At 40.1% G+C, this 23,167-nt stretch overlaps 1 protein-coding gene across 4 annotated transcripts; it reads left to right on the forward strand.

The window, feature by feature from the left end:
• Nucleotides 1-270: 270 nt before the first annotated feature.
• Nucleotides 271-23,074, forward strand: OGT (O-linked N-acetylglucosamine (GlcNAc) transferase). Of its 4 annotated transcripts, none has more exons than XM_015626203.2 (22): nucleotides 271-424; nucleotides 4,081-4,231; nucleotides 5,117-5,360; nucleotides 6,876-6,944; nucleotides 9,965-10,081; nucleotides 11,428-11,507; nucleotides 12,689-12,884; nucleotides 13,153-13,293; nucleotides 13,466-13,566; nucleotides 13,759-13,912; nucleotides 14,017-14,118; nucleotides 14,353-14,532; nucleotides 15,275-15,433; nucleotides 16,038-16,127; nucleotides 16,872-16,997; nucleotides 17,412-17,582; nucleotides 17,702-17,818; nucleotides 17,898-18,065; nucleotides 19,999-20,151; nucleotides 20,884-21,136; nucleotides 21,333-21,456; nucleotides 22,017-22,350. In XM_015626203.2, exons 1-22 carry the CDS (start codon nucleotides 388-390, stop codon nucleotides 22,189-22,191), a joined length of 3,108 nt encoding a protein of 1,035 aa, XP_015481689.1. In that variant the 5' UTR covers nucleotides 271-387; the 3' UTR covers nucleotides 22,192-22,350. The 4 variants fall into 4 exon arrangements, with proteins under 4 accessions (XP_015481689.1, XP_015481688.1, XP_033370060.1 ...); XM_015626202.3 differs by having other exon boundaries at nucleotides 272-424; nucleotides 4,051-4,231; nucleotides 22,017-23,074; XM_033514169.1 differs by lacking the exons at nucleotides 271-424; nucleotides 4,081-4,231; nucleotides 5,117-5,360 and adding an exon at nucleotides 8,581-8,725.
• The last annotated feature ends 93 nt before the right edge of the window (nucleotides 23,075-23,167 follow it).

Here is a 23,167-nt window from a genome sequence, read left to right on the forward strand (position 1 = left end):
CCGGTGAGCCCCGCTGTTGGAGCCCCGCTGTTGGAGCTCCGCTGTCCCGGTGAGCGCCAGTTCCGCGGGGCCACGTGCCGGGGTACGGGGAAGCGGCGGCGCATGCGCAGTTCCGCCGCCTTTGGCGCAGCGCTGTGCGGAAGGATAACCTTGGGACAGTAGCGCGCTGATTACAGCAGGTCCCTCCGCCCGCTGCGTGGAAGCGCTGCCCGGCGCCGCCCGGACTCTTTTCCGCGGAGATAGTTCCGGCCGCGGCCATTCGGTACCGCCGCCGCCGCCATTTCGGGAGCGCCGCCTCAGCGCGCCGCGACCGCGGGCAGCTCGGCCCGGCCCGGCCCGAGCGCACCTTCTCCCGTTGCCGCCACAGCCTCCCCGGCCCCTGCCCCGATGGCGACCTCCGTGGGGAACGTGGCGGACAGCACAGGTACCGTGCGCTGCGGCGCCCCCGGGGGCGGGCTGGCCGGGGACAGCGGGAACCGGGCCGTGCCCTCGCCCCCGGGACCGCTCCCCGCTGGCCGGGCCCGCGCCCGGCGGAAGTTTCCAGACGCGGCAGGCGGGGGTGTCCCCCCCGCCTTTGTGGGGGTCTGTGCGCCCCGGGCCCCAGCGCGGTCCTGGGTGCGCTCCGGTGGGCGCTGCCCGTGGGCAGCCCCCGGGCCGCTGCCGGGGAGGCGCGGGGAGGTGTGAGTGCGGCGGGCTCCTGCTATATTTATCAGACTATCAGGTGACTGCGTTAGAGGACGAAGTAGGGTAAAAACCTGACCCAAAACGTGTGTTGGTTTGCCCAGAATCGTTCGCTGCACTTAGGCAGGACTTTTTTTTTTCAGCAGCTTGGTCGAATGGAAGGTGTCCCTGCCCATGGCGGTGGAATTGGAAGGAAATGATCTTTAAGGTCCCTTCCAGCCCAAACCGTTCTGTGATTCTGTGGCAGAGCCGAGCATTAAAGCGCTTTTCTGAACCGTAAGGTAGCGTGTTGTATCAGGGAAAGATCGTGCCCTAAATTTAGTTCGCAGATCCGGAACTTGAGGAATGGAGACGAGGAGAAATCAGGAGAAATCAAGAGAAAGAAATTTTATGCTTACTGAAAGGATGAAGGAAAAACACAGTTTTATCCCCCAGATTTTGGGGGTTTCTGTAACCAGAGGGGCAGGAAGGGCTGAAATGATGCCTGGGAAAAGTAGAAGGAAAAGGAGGATTTTTGGAGAAAGAGACGGGATAGCCGTGCGGAGATAGGGATCTAAAGAGAAACATTAGTGATACAGAAAAGTGCTGCAGTACGGTATTTCGTACGTTCTCAGCAAGAACTGTGTGTGTGGTCAGCGAGGCTGCAGCATCCTCTTGTAGCCTGGATCCCTGGGGCTGAAAAGAGCCACGTGCACGCTGGGAGAGAGTTCTGTGCTATCCAGCACCTCCCAGCTGGAGGTAACCACTGCTGCTGTCTGGAACTAGGTTGTGTCTGAGCACAAGGCTGAGCATGAGTGTATTGCAAGTCTTTAGGATGGTATTTTTTGGGGGGAAAATAGCCTTGGGCACATTTCTGATGGTTCTGTGCAGCTTTTTGTTTTGCTTGTATTGTCTAGAAGCCTCAGGGAAGGTCATTGTCACCGTACTGTACTAGACTTTTCCAAGGTCATAGTCGAAGCATGCAGCACATAGCGTAGGTACAGGAATTAATTTATGCAAGACTTGATAAGGGATTTTCCTGGCTGTGACTCCTCATTGTAATTACTTTCTTTACAAATGGATTCGGTGAGCATCCATTCATGGTCTGTCTTACGGATATTTTGCACTGCGTAGCTTCCAGCCAACTTTGTATTAAGTTTCACTCATTCTGGACTTTGTGATGTGGCTGTCCATTTCCTGCTTTTCAGTGAACTTCACAGTCGTTCATAAAATAAATGCTTGGAAGTACATGACTGGCAATTTTACACGGAGTTTGACTTGTCTCTGGAGACAAAGGGCAGGTTGTTTTGTAAACAGAGACAGCTGGTAAATGAAAGAAAATGTCAGCGTTTCTTCTTTCATTGCTTTTGTTAGTAGTTCTCATTCCCAGGTGTTAAATCTGTACCGCCTGCTCTCTTGCCCTGGAAGTTCAACTTCAGTTTGACTTCTTGCTTTAAGTAGGCAAAATACAGCGTTTTAGATCATGATTGAAAGCTTCTTTCCCTGCAGTCATAAGTCTTGAAGTGTAAACTTCTGGGTTGTTTCATTTTGGGGTGCCTTTTTTTTTTTTTCCACTTTGAAATTTACTAGAACAATCGAAATGCATTTGAAGAGGAAGTTGAGTTCATGAGACATGCTTTTCCTCTATCTGGTTTCTCTGTCGGTGCCATCAGCGGAACTTGAAAATATGCTGACTGCCAGAAGGGCAAAATTTGTTAAAGTCAGGGGGGGCCAAGTGAGGAACAGTCTGCTGGTGCTCCAGTATTCCTGTCAGCGACATTTATAAGTGGTGAGGTTTCCAGCCACAGTTCAACATTCTCATGTTGAATAAAGCTTGTACTGCTTTATCTTTGCCAGTAAGTTTAACCAGATCCTGAAGTCCACTTTGCCCTTAGTCAGGGTTTGAAAAACAGGAATCTGATCTGGATTAAGATACTTGGTTACTAATTTGTAAATTAGCCAAAAATGAGTGGCAGTGGTAGTACCAATTCACTGTGAAACAATTTATAGCACTGAAAGAGACAATATACTATCTGGAAAAACTACTGTACTTATATCAGAGGACTTGCAGCCTTATATTAAATATAATATATGATATTATATATTAAAACCTACTGGTGCTAACACCCCAAGTTTGAAAGTAATTTAAATAAATTGTATCAATCCCAATTTCATAAAATAAACACTAGGTAGTAAATCTGTACCAAATCACTCTATTATTCTGACCATTTTTAAAGTTCTCACAAAACCATGAGGGTCTCTGGACTTTCATACTGCCTCACTACAAAAATGTGGGCTCAGCTGTTGAGGTGCCTTCTTGTATTAAGAAAGGTTTATCTGATTCATTTAGTTTCCAGATTTTAAAACTATAGGATGAGGTGGGAAGTGTTTAATGAATGGAATTAAGGGGCTGCAGAGTACAGGAGGAAAAAAGAGATACTTGTGGTAATCAAACCTTTTAGTAGTAAGAGTTATTGGTATAAAGGCAGAATTTGAAGGCCAGCACTTCTTTCTAGGATGAATGGTTGTGAGATTTTTCCAAGCTGCACTTGCTTTGTAAGAAATTTTACTTACTTTTCTCACTTCTGGTTGTTTTATCTAAAACAGGTGGCGTTTCATTTAAGTATTTCATTCTTCACAGTTGGGTATTAAATACTAAAACTATTTTGTCACACCTGTTCCAGCTAAGCCTTCAGGAGCAGTAACTGCTTTCCTGTACCCTGTCTGTTTAATGGTTCCTCCTGTAGGCCAGTTGCATAATCATTGAAGTGTGTGTTTGTCTCTCATCAGATATTGTTGTTTCAGGACCCATTCCTTTCTGTGAAGGGGTTTTGACTCCTCAGAGAAAATGTAGGAGTACACACAATTCAAGGAATGTTACCCATTGAGCTTTTTTTGCCCTTTTTTTTTTAAGGGCTTTCACTACTTGCACAGCAAAACTTTCTTTTGTTCAAGTCCTTTATTAAAATCTTTGTCTCCTGTCCTTCATTTCCCTATTAAATTCTTAGAACTTTTTTTATTGTAGTAAAGCACAGGATTTTCAGTCATGGGGAAGAGTGAGGAGAGTCATTGATCTGTTAGCAGCACTTCCACTGTTTGGAACTAAAATATATCATGTCAGGAGTCTCAGAATAATGGAAAATGATTGACTTACAAATATTTATAGTCATGACAGTCTGCATTTTTGCTGTTATTACCTGATGGAGTCAAGGATGGTACAGATAAGATCTTAAGAGTCCCAACTGTCACCTGCTGTAGTGTTTCATATCATTTCAAACATTTTTATCCATTAGTTGTGTACATTTTTTTTCATTGTTTTGTTTTGTTTTTGTTTTGTTCCCATCATCTAACTTTTGTTTTCCCCCTTTAAATGTTTTGGTGATTCTCCAGAACCAACGAAACGTATGCTTTCCTTCCAAGGGTTAGCGGAGTTGGCTCATCGTGAGTATCAGGCAGGAGACTTTGAAGCAGCAGAAAGACACTGCATGCAGCTCTGGAGACAGGAGCCTGATAACACTGGTGTGCTTTTGTTACTGTCGTCCATTCACTTCCAGTGTCGCCGACTGGACAGGTAGGCTTCTTCCCTCTGGAATTTGGCTGGGGTAAGAGAAATGCAATTTGGACTCATCAGCTTTACAACAAGCAGGAGGCCTTGCCATTACTGTCGTGTTATTTTAATATTGTATGTATTAAAATTGGAATATCAGTCACATTGGTGTGTACTGGCAGGATTTGCATGTATAATGTTCATTCCACCTACAGTCTAAGGGTTTCTGGTTTTGGGGTTTTTTCTTTAAGTTGTAAGAAAGACTGTTTCCTGCACAGCAACGTGTTTAGTTAAAGGAGTTTTCTGATCTGATAGTTGTTTCTATGTTCTTTCTGCTTGTCTGTTCCTAATCTTTCTTTCTGTGCCTCCAGCATTTTGAACTTCACTTGTTCTAGCTGTAAATTCATGTTTGCTGGTGAAGGAAGTAAGAACTTTGACTTAGATTTTGAAGTTGTAGTAGTTCAGATATGGGGAAATAAGTGAGGATACAAGAGAATTTTACATGTAAGTCATGTCCTGCTTCTTGAAAAGATTATCAAGTGGAACTTTGGTTAAAGCATACAGATACTGTAAGAGGGATTCCTGTAGTGTTTTTTCTAAGTGTATTGAGCTCAGGTTTGGTGAAACAACTTGAACCCTTCTGACTGTAAAGGAGAGCTGTCTTTGTTCAGTACAACCTAAAATGGGAACCAGGGCCATCAGAATTTAAAGTGGGAGCATAAAGATACAGGACAGCTCTGTAAGTCCAGATTTGTTTGCTGTATGTTTGGTTTACCTAAGCATTAATGTTCACTAGAGTAACTAGATAAACAGAAAAACAGTGAATGTCAGGGGTTGGTTTGTTTGGGGTTTTTTTTGTTTGTTTTTGGGTTATGATGTCTTATTTGCTAACTTGTCTATTTTCTCCAGGTCTGCTCACTTCAGCACTTTGGCAATCAAACAGAATCCACTGTTGGCCGAAGCCTATTCAAATCTAGGCAATGTGTACAAGGAGCGTGGACAGCTGCAGGAAGCAATAGAACATTACAGGCATGCACTGCGCCTCAAACCAGATTTCATTGATGGATATATTAATTTGGCTGCTGCACTTGTAGCTGCAGGTGATATGGAAGGAGCAGTACAGGCATATGTGTCTGCCCTTCAGTACAATCCTGTAAGTAATGCTTTACTTTATAAAAGTCCATTCTTTATTACTGCCTTAGGACACAAAAGTAGCAGCTTTCAAAGAATGAACAATAGATAACCCTTCCAACCTGTAGGCCATAAATTTAATAAAGCAGTTAATACTATTTTTAAGGATCTTTGGAGAGGCTTTTGTCACAAAAAGTTGTATATTGCAGTAAGGGCTACTGGTTGTTTGCTTTTCTGTATATGTAACATGCTTACCTCTTTAGATAAAGAAGAAGGTTAGGTTTTTCTTTTCTGAAGGCAGAAGCTTCAGGGAATGGCCCCATATTTAGCTTTGGGTGCTTTGAGGTAGTAATACAGTGAGAGAATCGATGCTTATACTTGGATGTGAGATCTTGGAAAATCACCAGGTATTACTTTATCATGAAGTCAGAAATTTCATGGTGATGAGCGTTGCCTTGGTAAGTTTTCTGCTGTAGACTGAGTTAGATTTCCATTGTGGGCTGGTTTACAGGAGCTTAGGTTTTATAGGCTGAAACTGACCGTCTATATAAGTGACTCCTATAAGATTGATCTGGTGTTTGAATTTTTGGCTGTAACTCTTTCAAATTGACATTTTTAGTAAAGAGACTGCTGTCCTTTTTTTATTTTGCATCATACTCATTAAATTTGTATAGTATTGCTCAGCATGATAAAGGCATTTGCTTGCTCTTTAGTCAGACATTTTGATAAAAAGTACTTCAAGTGCAGCATTGGTCCCATGTGCATAAATCCATTTTCTGTAGGAAAAGCAAAAGCAAACCCAGTCCAACAAGAGTCCAGAACCGTATTTCTCTGTGTTTTTAAGCCAGTGTGAACTTGTCTAACTTACTATGCCAAGTGGTGTGACTAGTGGATGCACTGGTTAGAATAATGTGAGATGCTGGGTTTTTGCAGGAGTTGGGTTTTGTTTAGGTTGGTAAATCCTTTCATTAGTGTTGACAAAATGTCTACATTCTCTGTGGTCTTTAATGCTGGATAATGCTGTTGCAGACTGTGCTTTCATGTCAAATAAAAGAACAAGAACATGTGGTAAAGCTGCTGGAAATGGATGGATGGACTAGTGGGCAAAACAGGGAGAAAAACTTCTTTAGGGATACAGGCAGAAAAATCACTTTATTAAAAAGCCATAATGGCAATGGTGTTTCTTAAGAGTACAGGTTTGGCGTTGTGGTTTGAAATAAGAAAAAAAAATTCTTATATGTGGCAAAAGGAGTTAAGCTACTGGGGGGAATTTGTTTTCAGTTTTTTATTTCTACATAATAGGAATTGTATGAAATACTACTTCTTTTTCATTCTTTACAGTTGTACTTTCACAGGACGAAATTTTCTCTGATTATCTGTTTGTAATCTTGGGTCAAGAAAAATAATTTACATTTGTGATGTATCTATTACTAATCTAAACTAAATAGAGGACTGGGTTTGTTCTTTGCAAATTCTCTCTGAAGACCTGTGGGGAATCTGAAGTCCTGAAGTTGATGGTGTGATTTTGATTTTTCAGGACTTGTACTGTGTTCGTAGTGACCTGGGGAACCTGCTCAAAGCCCTGGGTCGCTTGGAAGAAGCCAAGGTAGGTGTTGGGTAGAATACATGTAAACGTCAGTGTTTTGAAAACTTGAACTTTGCACCAAGTCTTCAAATCTGCGTTGATCTACAGACAGTCTGAGAAACTTCTGAAAACTGAAGGCACTGAAACACCCCAGAGTAGTTGCAGGGCAAGATATGGCATGTCCATGTTAAAAAGTTGGTTTAAGTCAAGAAATGGAAAGTTACCAAGCCTTGCTGCTGAACTAGACTATCTGATACCATTCTGAAGTATTGGGCAGGGGCTCCATCATGCTTTCATCTGGAAATAAATAACAATCCTTCAGATCTGAGGCTTGCCTGCTGGTGCCAAGCAGAGAGCCTGTGGTTAGCTCGAGATCCCTGTACGATGCAGGTGCTATTGAAAAGGCTGCTCTTCTAAAGTCCTTTGTGGCTTGTAAGTGGAGAAGAAACTTATCCAAATGTTACCTTGTAATATTGGCTTTTAAAGATTTTTATTCTTTTAACTTTTCCCTTCCCTTGATAGTGGAAGAAAGGCTAGTAAATAATAGCTGCAGTATGCGACACACACCACCCCCCCACCCCCATTCCCCAATATCTTTTCTTCATGTCTTCCCTCTCCCCTCCCCCAAAATAAAGAAATCGGAAGGACAAAGCTGGTTTGTTTGGTAAATGTACTGATCAAAAGAAAACTTGCTGTAGTGGAAAGGTGGCTTCTAGCAGTCGTGCGTTTCCTAAACTGAGAATTCGAACACCAAGATGAGTTTAAAATTCTTGGCACGTTAAAATTTGGATTGCAGAAAGAAATTGTCTTGTTACAAGCCACCTTACGCGTCCGCGCTGCAGGGGTGAGGAGTGTGGAGAAATCAGATCCACTCTGGGCTCCACGGCTGTCGCTCCAAGCCCCACGCGCATGCTCAGAAGTGGAGTGTATGAACAGCGTAGCTGTCTGTTTGGCTGCAGCACCACTTAGGGAGGGTGGGAATCTTTGTGGGGTAACGGGGACTGCAGGTTCAAAATTCAATATTGCTTTGTTTCTCAAAACAACTTGGATGCGTGTACCACCTTAGGGCAGCCTGATTGATTTGGTCGGATCCAGGTTGAAAACATTGTGTAGCAGCGTTCAGAGTTGAACAGTCTTTGAGACACTTGGTTCTCAGCCCACCAAGCGGACAGCTAACACGAATTGCACTTCACTGCAGCTTTAGTGTGACTGGTATAGGCCAAGACACTGCGCCTGCCTTAGGTTGCTGACTTCTTTGTTTCAGAGCTCTGGAGACACCTAGTTTGAAAGTGTTATTCCGTTTTGTGAGAACTTAATAAACGAGGAAAAACATCTTGAGTAAATTGCAATGTGTTTCTTTGGTTATCAGTCCATTTGAAAGATCAAGCCAGCAGATTCCTTACAGTTTGAACTAAAATTTAATTTCTTTGTAGATGTTTCAGAGCCTTTCTTCCAAAAAAAAAAAGTCCCTGCTGTATGCAATTGCCCGATTAACCCTCTCCCTTCTGCATGTCTCCCTTGTTACAGACAGATTATCCTCATTCCCATGTGTTAAGACATATCCAAAAAAATGCAATTGCTTTGTTGAACTCTTACTAATGATCTTGTTTTATTTTCTCTCTTGTTTTTGGTTTTTCACCACTGATATTGTATTTAGAAGGTTTCAGGTGGGTGAAACCTCCTATTCCATGCGTAAGGTGCCTCGCTGAAGGGAGCTCGAGGCCTGGATCTAGGGCAGACACACACCTCCTCCTCCTCTTCCAGCAAGGAACGCACCGAAAAGTCACATGATGAGAAATATGGTAACGGGTTTGTAACTGCCACAGCAAAACCATTTGCCTCCATGCCTGAATCTTCTGTCTTGTGGCTTCAGAAACAGCTTAAAATATTTAATTACAAGCAAGTAATGTAAGAATATTTTATACTATTAGCCACAAATTCTTTCAAAGAAATAAAGTAAAAGTAAATTAAAATATTTTTTAAAGAAGTAATTGGAGATAGTTAATAGTAAAAGCTTCTAACTCTTCCGGTTGTTCATTTTTTTCCTTTTTTCTTCTTTGTTTGGATTGCAGCGTTCTGCTCTTCTGATGATGCGCTGTGATCCTGCAGTAGCGCAAAGGCTGCGCAGCGGTAACGCGCATTGCGTGCGATTAAAGCCCCCGTGAACGGTTGACTCGATGATTAATCTCTGATCGGGCGACTGCCCGAGCTCCAGGCTGCAGCCTTTTGGATAAAATTGGGTTGTAACGCATTTACAGAGTCCAGACATCAAATTTAACATACAAGTTTTGTGTGGGCCTGTCTGGTAGATTAATGATTCTGGTTGGCTGTTCACTGCACCTTGGGGCAATCACTAGAGCCAAGCAGTTCGCAGCGATAGCGTGGCGCCGTGCTGGGTAGGATGCGCAGCGATTTCTTGCGCTTGCATTACAGGGACCTAAACCTTCATGCAATCCTGTCATTTGAGGTTTTGAAGCTGCAGGAGAGGTTGGGTTGTATTAGAAGAAACCAAGAAACAAGATACGGATGGGGTGTGTCATCTCATTTGACTAGCACACTTAAAACTGAGGAATGGCTTTATTTTTTCAGTAGTTTTTTTTCCCTCTCTCTTTTTTTTTTTTTTTTTTTGGAGTAATTTCTATCTGATTCAGAATATTTGAAAATTTTGTTTCAGAATGAAGCTGTTTTTACACAGTACTTTTTAGATTTTTTTTTTTTTTACGCACTAACGGGCGACAGATGTTTCTGGTGCACTACTTGAATTGTTTCTGAGATGATTTCTGTGGTGGTCTGGTGTCTGAAGGAATGTTAATCTGTTACCAGCATAACTGAAAAATGGTGGGCTTGCACCTGGGTTTTGGTTTGCGCTGGCGCAGGATCAACAACAGTTTGCAGCGCATTAGTTTTGGCGCAAGCTAGCCTATACTGCAGGGTCACTTTTGGCTGGTTAGAGAAGGCATACTAACAATTATTTTTTCTCATTTTTTTCTTTTTACAAATATTCCCCTTCCCTTGTATCTCTCTTCTTTAACTATTCCAAGGCCTGTTACTTAAAAGCAATTGAGACTCAACCAAACTTTGCAGTGGCTTGGAGTAATCTTGGCTGTGTTTTCAATGCCCAAGGAGAAATTTGGCTGGCCATTCATCACTTTGAAAAGGTAACTACCTAAGGGAGTCAGCTTCACTGCCAGATTTGAATGTACATGCAGTTGTGTGCTTGCAAGTGATAAATACTTTGATAGTGGAGAACTTTGTATGATCCTGTTCGTTAACAGCTCATGTTAATTATTTTTTTAAACTTGCTGATGTTTCAAACTGCCTATATGCTACTAGAGAGAGACACTTAGAGCTCCCCTAGGACTTCACACATGTCAAATATGAGAAAATTAATTAAACTGTTCTTCAGCCCTTTCCTAGACTAATTTTTTTAAAATTCTGATTTGATGATAATGTTTTTTTGCATGTTTTATGTGTAAGGGAAAGGTTCAACTTGGTGCTTAAAATCATTTTGCTTTGTGATTTTTGTTTCAGGTATTACTGTCCTTTGAGTAACTGAAAATAATAGTTTTAAGTGAGACATTAATTCTTCTTCTCCAGGGTTATTTTTAACTGCTGTTCAGACTTCTCTAGATTACTGTCATTAAGTAGTTGTCTGATACCTTCCAATTAGTGTCTAATTGGCATTGTAATTAATTTTGTCCTCATCTCTTAAGGTTTATAGAGTGCCGTAAAGCTGAATTTAGGATGTGGCAACAGTTTCTTCCTGAAATTCATGGCTTTAAATCTACAGAAAAAAGTCTAGCTTCTCAAGATTTTTTTTGTTTTTGTTTTTTTGGATCTGTGTCTAGTTCATGATAGATGAAGTATTTAATTTGGAATTAATAGTTCCTATGAGACTGTAAGAGTGGGGCTTGTCAAATACTCGTGCACCTTTGTGCTGCAGCTTCTGTAACTTCATCAGTTTAAGTGGTTTTTTGCATTTTATTATTTTTGAAGGGAGCAAAGATGTTTCAGTTAAATGGCTACTGCATTTTCCCTGATGTATTTGCTGTTTCTTTGTTGTTGTGAACAGCATGTTTTCCTTCACTGGTAAAGCTTTAAAATTCTGTCTTACTTTACAGTAGATAAAGGATACATATAAGGGTTTTTAGGGTTTCTTCTCTAAAAACAAGCTAAAGACAACATAACATCAGTAGACAGAAGTGTTAAGTATAATCACCCTAATGTGAAATAAATGCTTAACACTTTATTCTGCAGTAGTTGTAACTCAATAGGTAAGAAAACAAATAAATTTGAAGGTAGTACATGCTGTCGTTCCTACAGATAAATAACTTTGCTCTGTGATTGGTTTGTATATTTTCCTTCCTTACTGGGTTATTGATAAAGTCTTACAAGCTTACAGATTGTCTTTATAAATTTTTTAAAAAAACAACAAGCAAGTCAGTTTCATAGAAAATTTGTTTGTGTTTAATGCTCAAAACTTTTACTTCAAAAATATTTTCAGGCTGTAACACTTGACCCAAATTTTTTGGATGCTTATATCAATCTGGGAAATGTTCTGAAGGAGGCAAGGATATTTGACAGGTAAGCAAATCAACACTGTTACTCTCTGTGGCTTGTGTGATGTATCAAGATACAGATTAGCTTCCTTTTGTGAAGCATCTATGGACAGAGGTAGCAAAGACTTCACCTGTGAGCTTAGCAAGCAAAAGGCTTTGAAGTACAGGCAGACCAGGCTACTGGTCTGTTTAAATAAAAATAAAAAATTCCAGTGAAATGCATTCTTTCATGTTGCTTTCTTATACACTGTCAAAAATGAGAGTTTCTGATGAAAATAGATTTGAAATTAAGGCTGAAGAGGGTGAAAATAAGATGCACGAGAAAGACCTGAATGCTTGAATTCTCTGTTTTCATTATGTGGTTCAGAATATAATTTGCAAGTGTGTCTCTTCTAAAATTTCCCTTCTGTCTGAGACAACTGGAATGGTGGAATTCAGCTAAACATCTGATTGAATATTCTGTATTTGTGACATATCTGCCTCATGTTATTGCCTTGGGTTGCAGTAGTATTGCTGTATTGTTGGACTAACCTGTTCTGAGACCTCTAATCTGATAAATGAATCTTTTGTTCCTGGGAAAAGATCCAGGCTGTGTTGTTTATATGCATTGTACCATATTGCATCTGTTGATGGGTTTTTAATTTCTGATAGCTGTGGCTTGTGGCCCCAAATTTAATAAAAGCTTTCAGGTACAGGTTAATTATCTGCACTGCACACAGTCAAAATGATTCAGTGATACTGATTTAACCATTAATTAGTGGACCAAACAGAGGCATGTTTTTCCATAATTTCAGATTTTACATCACCTTTTAAACATTTACTTACATATATTGTTTAGTTTTTCTAGAAATTTGATTTGAGTACATCAGCCATTTATATAGTGCTATAGGAACATATAATTAAAGATTTCACTTTTAAGCAAAGTGATTATTTAAGTCTAAGTAAGTAATGGTAGGTTGGTGGAGAGAATAAAGATGTAATGTGATACTGTTTATCTTGTTAAAGTTGAATAATGAACTAGCAAAAAATAGAGTGAGGGAAAAAAGGTGTTTTTTCTAGTAATGAAAAGCATTAAAGTATCTTAGAGCTTTGCTTGTTTTCTGGAAGACTTAGTGTTGTTCACTCTACAGTGTACCAAGGTAAATAATTCCTGCTCTCTGGATGATTGTTTCCCTTCTCTTTTTTTTCCCCTTTATTTTGTTACAGAGCTGTGGCAGCTTATCTGCGAGCCTTGAGTTTGAGCCCAAATCACGCAGTTGTGCACGGCAACCTTGCCTGTGTGTACTATGAGCAGGGCCTGATAGACCTGGCCATAGACACCTACAGGAGGGCCATTGAGCTCCAGCCCCACTTCCCTGATGCCTACTGCAATTTGGCCAATGCCTTGAAGGAGAAAGGCAGTGTAAGGAGCATTTCTTTCTTAAAATTACAGTGAATGGTTTTTTTTAATAGACACCAGCTGTTACCTGTTAGTTAAGTTGTTGGGCAAGTTGTTAAAATGGATGTTAACCTCACTTAAAAGGAAAAATAATTCAGGAAATCTCCATCTTGAACCTTTAAAAGTGATTATATGATGACTTGTACCTTTAAAAGTGATTATATGATGACTTCTCATAAACAGTGCTTTTACAGTAAATGTTACTATGTTAACAGTGCCCCTTTTTTTGAAGGTGGTAGAGGCAGAGGAATGCTACAACACAGCCCTTCGACTTTGTCCCACTCATGCAGATTCTCTCAATAATTTGGCAAACATCAAGCGGGAGCAGGGCAATATTGAGGAAGCTGTTCGTCTTTATCGGAAGGCTCTTGAGGTACAGTTGTGAGGGAGAGGTGGGTGATTCAAACTGGGAATGTGTTAATAGGACATGAGATTTTTTCCTCTCTGAAAAAAAAAAAAAGAAAAATATAGTAATAAATGCACAGATATTTTTGTTATGGTCTTCTTGAGATATTTGAGACAGAGTCAACTTCTTTTTCTTCCAGGTGTTTCCAGAGTTTGCTGCAGCGCATTCAAACTTAGCAAGCGTTCTGCAACAGCAGGGAAAGTTACAGGAAGCTCTGATGCATTACAAAGAGGCTATTAGGTAAATGGATACTCCTGCAAAAGTCCCAGCCTTTCCTAACGGGAAAGTGCCTAGATTTGTACAGAAGGTGACTTGGTCGTGTGTTGTAATTTCCATAGTTGCTCTTCAAATGGAAAAGTCTGGGTATGAGCATGTTTTCTCCTTGGAGAAGGAGCTTCTCTTGTTCGTGACATACTCCCTTTTCTTTTTCAGAATCAGCCCCACATTTGCAGATGCTTATTCTAACATGGGAAACACTTTGAAGGAGATGCAGGATGTTCAAGGAGCTCTGCAGTGCTACACCCGTGCCATTCAGATAAACCCAGCTTTTGCTGATGCCCACAGCAACCTGGCCTCGATTCACAAGGTAGCACATGGGAATGATTCACTCTTAGAAGAGTGTGGTGGGGCACTGTGAGTAGTTACCCTGAGGATATTTTTACCTGCTGACTCATTTCTGTATCTTCACAGGATTCAGGGAATATACCAGAAGCCATTGCCTCTTACCGTACTGCTCTGAAACTGAAACCTGATTTCCCAGATGCCTATTGCAACTTGGCCCACTGTTTGCAGGTGAGGAAGATGAGACTTTTTGATTCATAGGATTCCTCTGCAGGAGGTTACTTACTTCAATGTAAAGAGTTAGACTTAAGTCTTAAATCAGGAGCTAAGATGATAAAGTCATCAACAGTAATTACAGAAGTTCTAACTTCCATTTTTGGAAAAAACATTAATCTCAACCTGTGAAATAACTGATACAGGCCAAAGGAATCTGTTGTCCTAATCTTTGTTTTTTCTTTTTTATAGATTGTCTGTGACTGGACAGACTATGATGAAAGAATGAAGAAGCTGGTTAGCATTGTAGCTGATCAGCTGGAGAAAAACAGACTGCCTTCTGTACACCCCCATCATAGCATGCTGTATCCCCTTTCTCACAGTTTTAGAAAGGCAATTGCTGAGAGACATGGAAACCTCTGTTTGGACAAGGTAGGAAGTTCTATACAGGCCAGTTGTTGATTGTTAATTGAAGTTCTTTAGGGCTTTGCCCGTTCCTACTCAAAATCTAATATTCAGATTTGTCAGTATTAGCCTTTGTAAGCTTTCTGAGTCATTGACATGTGAGGAGACGAGATGTAATGTTCATAGCTGTTAGTGCTTGTGAGTTTTGAGACAGACTACTTGTGCAGGTTGCCATTTATAATTGAAAATGTGCTGTCAGCTGGTGGGAGGGTCTGGTTAACTAATGGAAGATAGCACTGTCAAAGTGACTTGTCTGAGTAGCCTGATAATGCTGTTAGAGATAGTAGTTACAAGCTGCTGCCTGGGCAAGATGGAGAGCAAAGAGCAGAACAAATGCTTTTGGTGCCTTACATCAATCCTGTTTTGGTCACAAATGCCTTGTGGTTTGAGAACCTCCTGAGGATTGTGGTGTGGTATCAGTGTATTTAATAATCATGAGTGGACTACTGAAACTGTTAGAAAAGCAGAAATGCAGTAGCAATGTCTGTATTTGTCTGAGAGCCGAGACATCACATCTTGTGACACAGTGTGTGGGCACTGCACTTGGCTCCAGTGGAATATGTAGAACGCAGGTTTGGAACAACAGATGTCCGTGACTGCTTGCTTGAATGTGGGATAAGGTTAATTCTGAAAACTCTTAGGGGGGTTTTGTCCCTTTGTTTAGATTTTAGTTCCTGAGTTTGTAAACACTTGTGTGTTTTCTTGGCAGATTAATGTTCTTCACAAGCCACCATATGAGCATCCCAAGGATTTGAAAGCCAGTGAAGGTCGACTTCGTATTGGCTATGTGAGCTCTGATTTTGGAAACCACCCAACCTCACACCTAATGCAGTCAATTCCAGGCATGCATAACCCAGACAAATTTGAGGTAAAAATAAAAATGGCATGCTTAAAGCTTTAAATATGCCTATAAGTAGCACTTCTTTTTTCTTTGTGCAAGCAACTAAATGAGGAAAGAGCAATTTTTTACTTCTTGGGTTTGTTTTTTATGAAGTGTTCTTCAGCCCGAGTCGTCCTCCTTTACCGATATGAAATGATGTTTTCAGATACACTTGTGGTTTCCTACTTGAGAGAACTAGTCATTGTTAAAAGCTTCCCTGAGGCTTAGCTCTATTCAGCCTGATTCATCGTTATGATTCTTACTAATTACAAAGTCAGAGGTGACTTGAAGGCATTCTTAGAGATTCAGTTCTTATGCAGATCTGTCTGTTGCTTTGCCTTGCACTGATGAGAATAGTGGATATATGTTTGTGCAGGATTCAGTGCCATACTCTGGCACCAGAACTAGGCTTGGTTCAAATGTGTCCAAAAATGGCTCTGTGCCTCTTCTTTTACTTCTTTCTCAACTGGTAAATGCATGTAAATAAAAATGGTTTGTGTGAAACTAGATGTAATTTAAAATTGCAATATAGCACAGTTATTTTATGGACAAGATGTCATAGATACTCAATTTTTGGTGCCTCATATTCTAGGTATTCTGTTATGCCCTGAGTCCTGATGATGGGACAAACTTCCGTGTAAAAGTGATGGCTGAAGCAAATCATTTCATTGACTTATCTCAGGTGAGTGTTTTTTATGCATTGACCTTTTAGCAAACCTCAGTTTTTCTAAATGAAGAAAGAGATGAATCTGTAGTTTGAGATTCTTAGTTGCAATTATTTCTTGAGTTAGGCTGATGTTAGTCTTGACATTTTGAAATTTGTAGATATATTGGTGTTATGCCCTACCTGGGATGTGGTGGTTATCTTGTGACCTGTGATTATTAAAAAAATAATATTACCAATATTTAATAACTCACATTAGATCTCAAGTCATATTTAAATGTTGTGGAGAAGTCAGGATGTCTCAACTGCAAATACATTTAAGCTTGCCCTATGTTCAGTGTGAAAACTGACCAGGATTTCAGTATACACAGAAGTCAAGGCAAAACCCTCTGGAGTAGTTAACTGGCTTATTCTTGATCTTCATTTTGATCTTCTGTAGTACCTTAGTTTGTGAATGTGCCACTTGAACTAAATGTGAGTTTTAATTACTAATTAGCCTTAGAGGAGTGAGGGTGGGGGAGGGTGTTCTGGTTTGTATAACCTCAGTTTCTAACCTTCAGCTTTTGTTTTACTGCTACTCAGCTTTACTGCTGCATTGAGGATTTATGTGTCTGTAAAACCAGGAATAACAAGATTTAAGTCTCAAATTAAATTTTGCTCTTGGTATCTATCCATTGTTACACTGGTGACTAACCACATTTATTACTGGAAGACTGAAAACAAAAAGAACATGTATTTATGTATTTATTTCTTTGTTCTTAGATACCATGTAATGGAAAAGCAGCAGACCGCATCCATCAGGATGGCATTCACATTCTCATTAATATGAATGGCTACACCAAAGGAGCCCGAAATGAATTGTTTGCCCTGAGACCAGCACCTATTCAGGTAACAAAGTTAGAGGGCTTTTAGTAAGCCAGAATCAATGTCAGAGTTTTTTACGGGGATTTTTTGACTAAGCATTTTCTAAAATGCCTATGGAAAGAGAGGAGCTTTAATGAGAGTCATTCTAGACTACAGGAATTGTCTCAGGTGAGAGAAGCTGTAATCACTGATGGTGTTCTGGCTTCAAGCTGTGCCTCATGGGGAAAACTTGCTTGAGAGATCAATTTTAGAATACCTTTGAGCTGTTCACTTTCTTAGTATTGAAAGTTTGGAGTTAGGGGTTGATCTTCACTTGGTAAAGCAGAAGAAAGAACTTGAACCTGTATGTCGCAAATGTAACTTAAAATTAATTGATTTTGAACTGCCTTTATTTTTGCAATGCACGTGGAGATGAAGCCTTGCTTGCTTGTCTTTTAGGCAATGTGGCTAGGGTATCCTGGAACCAGTGGGGCATTGTTCATGGATTATATCATCACAGATAAAGAAACCTCACCGGTTGAGGTGGCTGAGCAGTATTCAGAGAAATTAGCTTACATGCCAAACACTTTCTTTATCGGAGACCACGCCAACATGTTCCCCCATCTGAAGGTAAGTTGGAAGATAGGGCAGGAAAAGTAGGTGTTTTCTTTAAGTGTCTTTATGAAATGGCACTTAGTATAGTTTTGGTAAGGGATCTTGTAACTTCTTGACATCATTTTTTTTGACAGAAAAAAGCAGTCATTGATTTCAAGTCCAATGGTCATATTTATGATAACAGGATTGTTTTGAATGGCATTGACTTGAAGGCATTCCTTGACAGCCTTCCTGATGTCAAGATTGTTAAGGTGAGAGCTACTCTTGTCTGTGTACAGTCCTGGGGACTGAAGGTAGTACTCCCTCTGATCCCTGTGTGATTTATTGCAGATGAAGTGTCCTGACAGTTGTGACAATGCTGATGGCAATGCCGCCCTCAGCATGCCAGTGATCCCTATGAACACCATTGCAGAGGCTGTGATTGAGATGATAAATCGTGGGCAAATTCAGATTACTATCAACGGCTTCAACATCAGTAATGGATTAGCAACTACTCAGGTGAGGCACTTCAGGACACTGTTCCCTTGATGTTTATGTTATATATGTATGTTTTATCATAACAACAAAGAAAAACCTCAAAGCAAATGTGTTTTCTGTTATATTGATTCGTTTAGTTGTCATACTGAAGGAAGCTCATTATAAGCCACAGATGTACTGGAAGATGATATTTCCCCCAAAGATAGAGGAATTGTATCTAGAGGTATCTAAAGTCCAAAGAAATTCATTCTTGTTGCATAAAGAAGACATTTGCTTGTTCTGAATTTGAAGGCAAGATACTCTTACTGCCTCAAATCTACCGAGATTTGTGACCTGTTACTCAGTGTCAGTTGTGTTTTTTGGTTAGAGTAATAGAATAGAGACAAAGTTATTCCATTGTATTTCAACATTTATTCATCTCCTTTCATCTTTCAGAATTGTGCACTATATGACCACCTCTCAGGGCTTAACAGTTCATGGGATTTTAGTGACAATTACTGGTGGTGTTTAACTCTTCTTCCACTGCAAGACACTTTTTCCCTTTTAGAAATGCCATATTCTGACATTGAATGATTCATTATCTTGTGAATTTTATTCAGTTTACAGTCCCTTGGGAACCTCTTTTACATCATTTTGATACCTTTTATATTACCACTGCTCTGTTCATAATCTCATACCTGGGTTTATTTTCAACTTCTTTTTTTCACAACTGACACTTTTCTTTGAGTTGGTAATAGTTTGATCAGTAAGGCTATTAGCAATTTTTTCTGAAGTTATCATAGAGAATTCTTGTCTTAGCACTCCACCACTGAGATGAAACACTCTTAAGCTCTGTCTGTGCACTCCTAAAACAGGATTTCTGTCTTTCAGTGGCACTAATAGAGCATTTCTTTTGTGCTGAGTTCAGCTACTTTTGGGCATAGGTCAACAAGAACTGAGTATTGTGTTTTTGGAGGTCTCAGTGACCTGAATAAATAGCATATTTACCAACTTCTGCTGGGCTGTTGTGCACCTTCTAACAGTCAGTGAGTCATTGTCATTCAAATCAAATGTGTTATCAGTGGCTGGCTGCAATGCCACTGTCTAAATTTTAAATACATATGTATGTAAAAATACATGTATATAAGGAAGAAGGCTCTAAGTAGCTGTGTTGCTCTCTCTATGTAGTTTTGATCCCATCATTGCATGCCATTATTAAAAAAATTAAAAATCCTGCTTCCATTTTACTAATCCTCAAGGCTCTTGCATGGTAACTTGATTATTCTAACTTCATCCTCTGCTGCTTTTTATTAGCATATTCCTGTTCTTTGTGAAGGCTGTAAGATCCATTATTTTAAAAAGTTTGTCATTAATTCTTCCAGTTTTCAGCATTTTCATTATTTTCCTTGTCAGCTGGTTCCTTACAGTCTTATCAGTTGCTTACAAGTCTGCATCTATTGATTATCTGTTCTGTGCTTACTGTGTTCTATCTTAAAAGAGAAAAACACACAAAAAACCCACCCAAAAATAAACCACAAAAATCCAAACAAACCAAACCCCACCTTTGCTTTCTAAATACCTTTTTATTCTGTCTTTCAGTTTTAATTTCATTTTTGGTCTCAAGGAAATTACTTGACCTTAAGGAGGATAGGATTCCATATGTAATGCCTCTTTATATGATTCTTCTTTCCAATTATTCCAGTTACTTGGAATTTCGGGGAGATAATAGGAAGGGCATGAAAATGCCCAGTGTTTTTTGCCTTGGTGGTTGCAACATTGTGGCATCCACAAGCGTGTACACATACCAGTTAAATTCTTGCAGTGGGTAAGTAGACAATTTTGTTTTGTATCATAAAACCAAAGATATGCTTACAGTAATTTTTTATGCTAAAAATGTGTTTCAGGGCAATTCCACAGGGCATAGTCTTGTTTCCTGCAATTTCAGTGTTTCAATAGCTCTTTTTTTTCCTTTTAGATAAACAACAAAGCAGCAACTGGTGAAGAAGTTCCACGGACTATAATTGTAACTACCCGTTCTCAGTACGGCTTACCAGAGGATGCTGTTGTGTACTGTAACTTCAATCAGCTCTATAAGATTGATCCTTCCACCTTGCAGATGTGGGCTAATGTGAGTATCTGTATCCAGTAGGAAATCTAAGGTCAGACTTGTGGCAAAGCTGTTCAGGTTAGCAGAAACTTCTTGCAGGTTGAATTTTAACTTCTCTGTGGAAAACATTGACCTTGAGCCATTTGAATCCTTACAGTGCTCATGTTGTAATGTTAATTGCTTAGTGTTAGTAGAATATAGAATGTTTTAAATGTATTTCAAATTATATCAGATGTATCTAGACAGTGAAAAATTATGTTTGGAACAGCTTAAATATGCTGGCTCCCCATTGTGAAATAATTTTGGATTTCCTTAGTGTCTGGAATTGAGTTATAACTGGCCTTGGCAGTTGGTACATTGATAAATCTGAGTGAAGAGCATCTGTATCAGGTTCCAGCTTACAGTGTATTGCTGGGAACTACTTGGGGGTAATTTTTTTTATATTCCATAATACAGACCTATAAATAAATGAGATCATGAAGTTCAAGACTTAATCTCTTAAGGCTCTGTAAACTGTTGCTCAGAGTTGCTGTCTCTTTCAGTGGGATCAGAAATGCAATCCCAGTGATCTCATTCATAATGATGATCTGTTCAATTTCTGTTCTGTACCTTAAACTACTGAATGATGATGCCTTCCACTTCATTTTAGTATTATTTAGTATTACTAGTATTCATTTTAGTGGCTATTTTTTGTTCAGAAAAGTAAACGATCCTCTCCAAACTTTCTGTATTTACTTCTTATTTTTGTTACAGATCCTAAAAAGAGTTCCTAACAGTGTGCTGTGGCTGCTGCGTTTCCCAGCTGTAGGAGAACCCAATATCCAGCAGTACGCACAAAACTTGGGCCTTGCCCAAAACCGAATCATCTTTTCACCTGTTGCCCCCAAAGAAGAGCATGTGAGGAGAGGGCAGTTGGCTGATGTTTGTCTGGACACTCCCCTTTGCAATGGGCACACAACTGGCATGGATGTGCTCTGGGCTGGGACTCCAATGGTCACTATGCCAGGTAATGCAGTGGGGAACTTACATTGAATACATGGATTGGAATATTAAGAATTTTTTAGTAAGAGCAGACACATCAGACTTTGCCTTTTGCAGAGGCAGAAGGAAAGTTAACTCCTAGTGTGTGATAAGTTACTTGATAAATTCATTCCTGGTTGTTTTTGTTGGTTTTGATTTGCCTTTTGCTTTCTTTTCTTCAGGTGAGACTCTTGCCTCACGAGTTGCTGCCTCTCAGCTCACTTGCCTGGGTTGTCTTGAGCTCATTGCAAAAAGCAGACAGGAGTATGAGGATATTGCTGTGAAACTGGGAACTGACCTGGAATAGTAAGCAAATTTGAACTTTGTAATGTGGGAATGTCAAGAATGTAGAGTACTGTATTTGGGCACGGTTCTGAGACATCAGTACTTTCAATCTTGCAGATATTTTATATGTAAAATAGCTGGGATATCCTCTTCTAGAGGTGTCTCGTGTTGCAGTTAATTCAGCTTCTGCTTTTATGATAATTTAAGAGCAGCTCCCAGCTGAGTAACAATTCTGAAGAAATTGGTTTTGTGCAAAAGTGCAATGCAGTTCACATGTTGTTCTTTTTAAATTGAATATTAAGCAGTTTGTCACTTCAGATTAAAATCATGCTGTAAAGTGTTACTGCACTACAGATAATGCAGCAAGTTAATGTTGCAGCTCTTCTGGTTTCAAGTGGTCTTGCTGGTCTGTGTCAGAAATGGGGGGAGATAGAACAGGAATTTGGTGGAGGTGGGGGAGCAGGTGATTTTGAAACAGTTATACAGGCAGTTCTGGGTTAGCTGAAAATAGCAGGTTTCAAAGGTAAACAGTATTATGTAGTGTTTGGAACATCCTCATGACTGCTTCAACTCTTTTGTAGCCTGAAAAAAATCCGTGGCAAAGTCTGGAAGCAGAGAATATCCAGCCCTTTGTTCAACACGAAGCAGTACACGATGGACCTGGAGCGGCTGTACCTCCAGATGTGGGATCACTACGCTGCGGGCAACAAACCAGACCACATGATCAAACCAGTGGAGGCCAGCGAGTCTGCATGAAGAGAGACTGGGTGTGCCCACCAGGAACTCTCCAGGAACTGAGCCTCTCCAACAGATGTGCAGAGATGATGAGCTAAAAACTGTGCATTTCTACTTAATCTGCCTGGTACTCTGTGGCTGAAGTAATACATGATGGTGATTAAAGCACAGCCAGACTTATTTCTTGCATGATAGGGAAAGACTCAAAAGAGCCTGGGATCCTTTTATTCCATGAGGAATTTGAATGGGATTGAGCCGTGTACATGTGACCCTCTGTGTATGAGTGACAAAGTGGTTGCTTGGGGAAGTTTGAACTGCCCAACCAGTTTATGATATCATGGATTGATTTAATCTTCCTACAAACCTCTCTCCTTTTATGTGGATTGGGAATTGGAGCGTTTTAACATTTGATTTTGGGTACTCCTGTTGGTATATGTGTGGTTCTCCCATGACAAGATTTCCAGCTAGCGAGTTGCTCCCTGTGTTAATTTCTAAACTGCGTGGACTGAAAGGGCGTATGTGCTGGTGTAGTCTTTTTTTATAGGTTTTATAAACCACTTGAGCCTATATCAGCCTTTTAATGTTTGACCTCTGTTTTGGAGCTCTCTGTAATGTGTTGGTTAAGATAAGGACTTTTGTTTTTTTGTTTTGTTTTGTTTTTTAAGCTTCTCCAATAACTCAGCTAATTGGCTTCATGATGGCAGCTCCTATTCTGTTAAAAAACCAAATTTGATTTGAAATTAATCCTCCCCACGAGTGTTTGAGGTAAACACAAACTGGTGCCAAATACAGATCTTTCAGGAATGAATTGTTAATTATGTATAGGGGTGCAGTCCTAGGTACTGTAGCAAAGACTTTAAAAAAAAAAAAAATAAATAAAGCTTTGGTTTGCCAGTTTGACTGATTTGACCGGTGTTTCACGTTTTGTGCTGCTGTCAGAAAGAAAACCGTGCTGGTCTTTACTCTTCCTCTGTATAATGTTTTGAGTAGCTAATAG

The sequence above is a fragment of the Parus major genome, chromosome 4A, assembly GCF_001522545.3.
Source record: "Parus major isolate Abel chromosome 4A, Parus_major1.1, whole genome shotgun sequence".
NCBI lineage: Eukaryota > Metazoa > Chordata > Aves > Passeriformes > Paridae > Parus > Parus major.

Excerpts from the sequence above, each read along its gene's own strand:
- OGT (XM_015626202.3), top strand. The coding sequence starts at position 388 with ATGGCGACCTCCGTGGGGAACGTGGCGGACAGCACAG. Across the intron at positions 13,913-14,016 it reads ACCTGGCCTCGATTCACAAG|GATTCAGGGAATATACCAGA; the intron begins GTAGCACATGGG and ends GTATCTTCACAG. Across the intron at positions 17,819-17,897 it reads CTGATGTCAAGATTGTTAAG|ATGAAGTGTCCTGACAGTTG; the intron begins GTGAGAGCTACT and ends GATTTATTGCAG.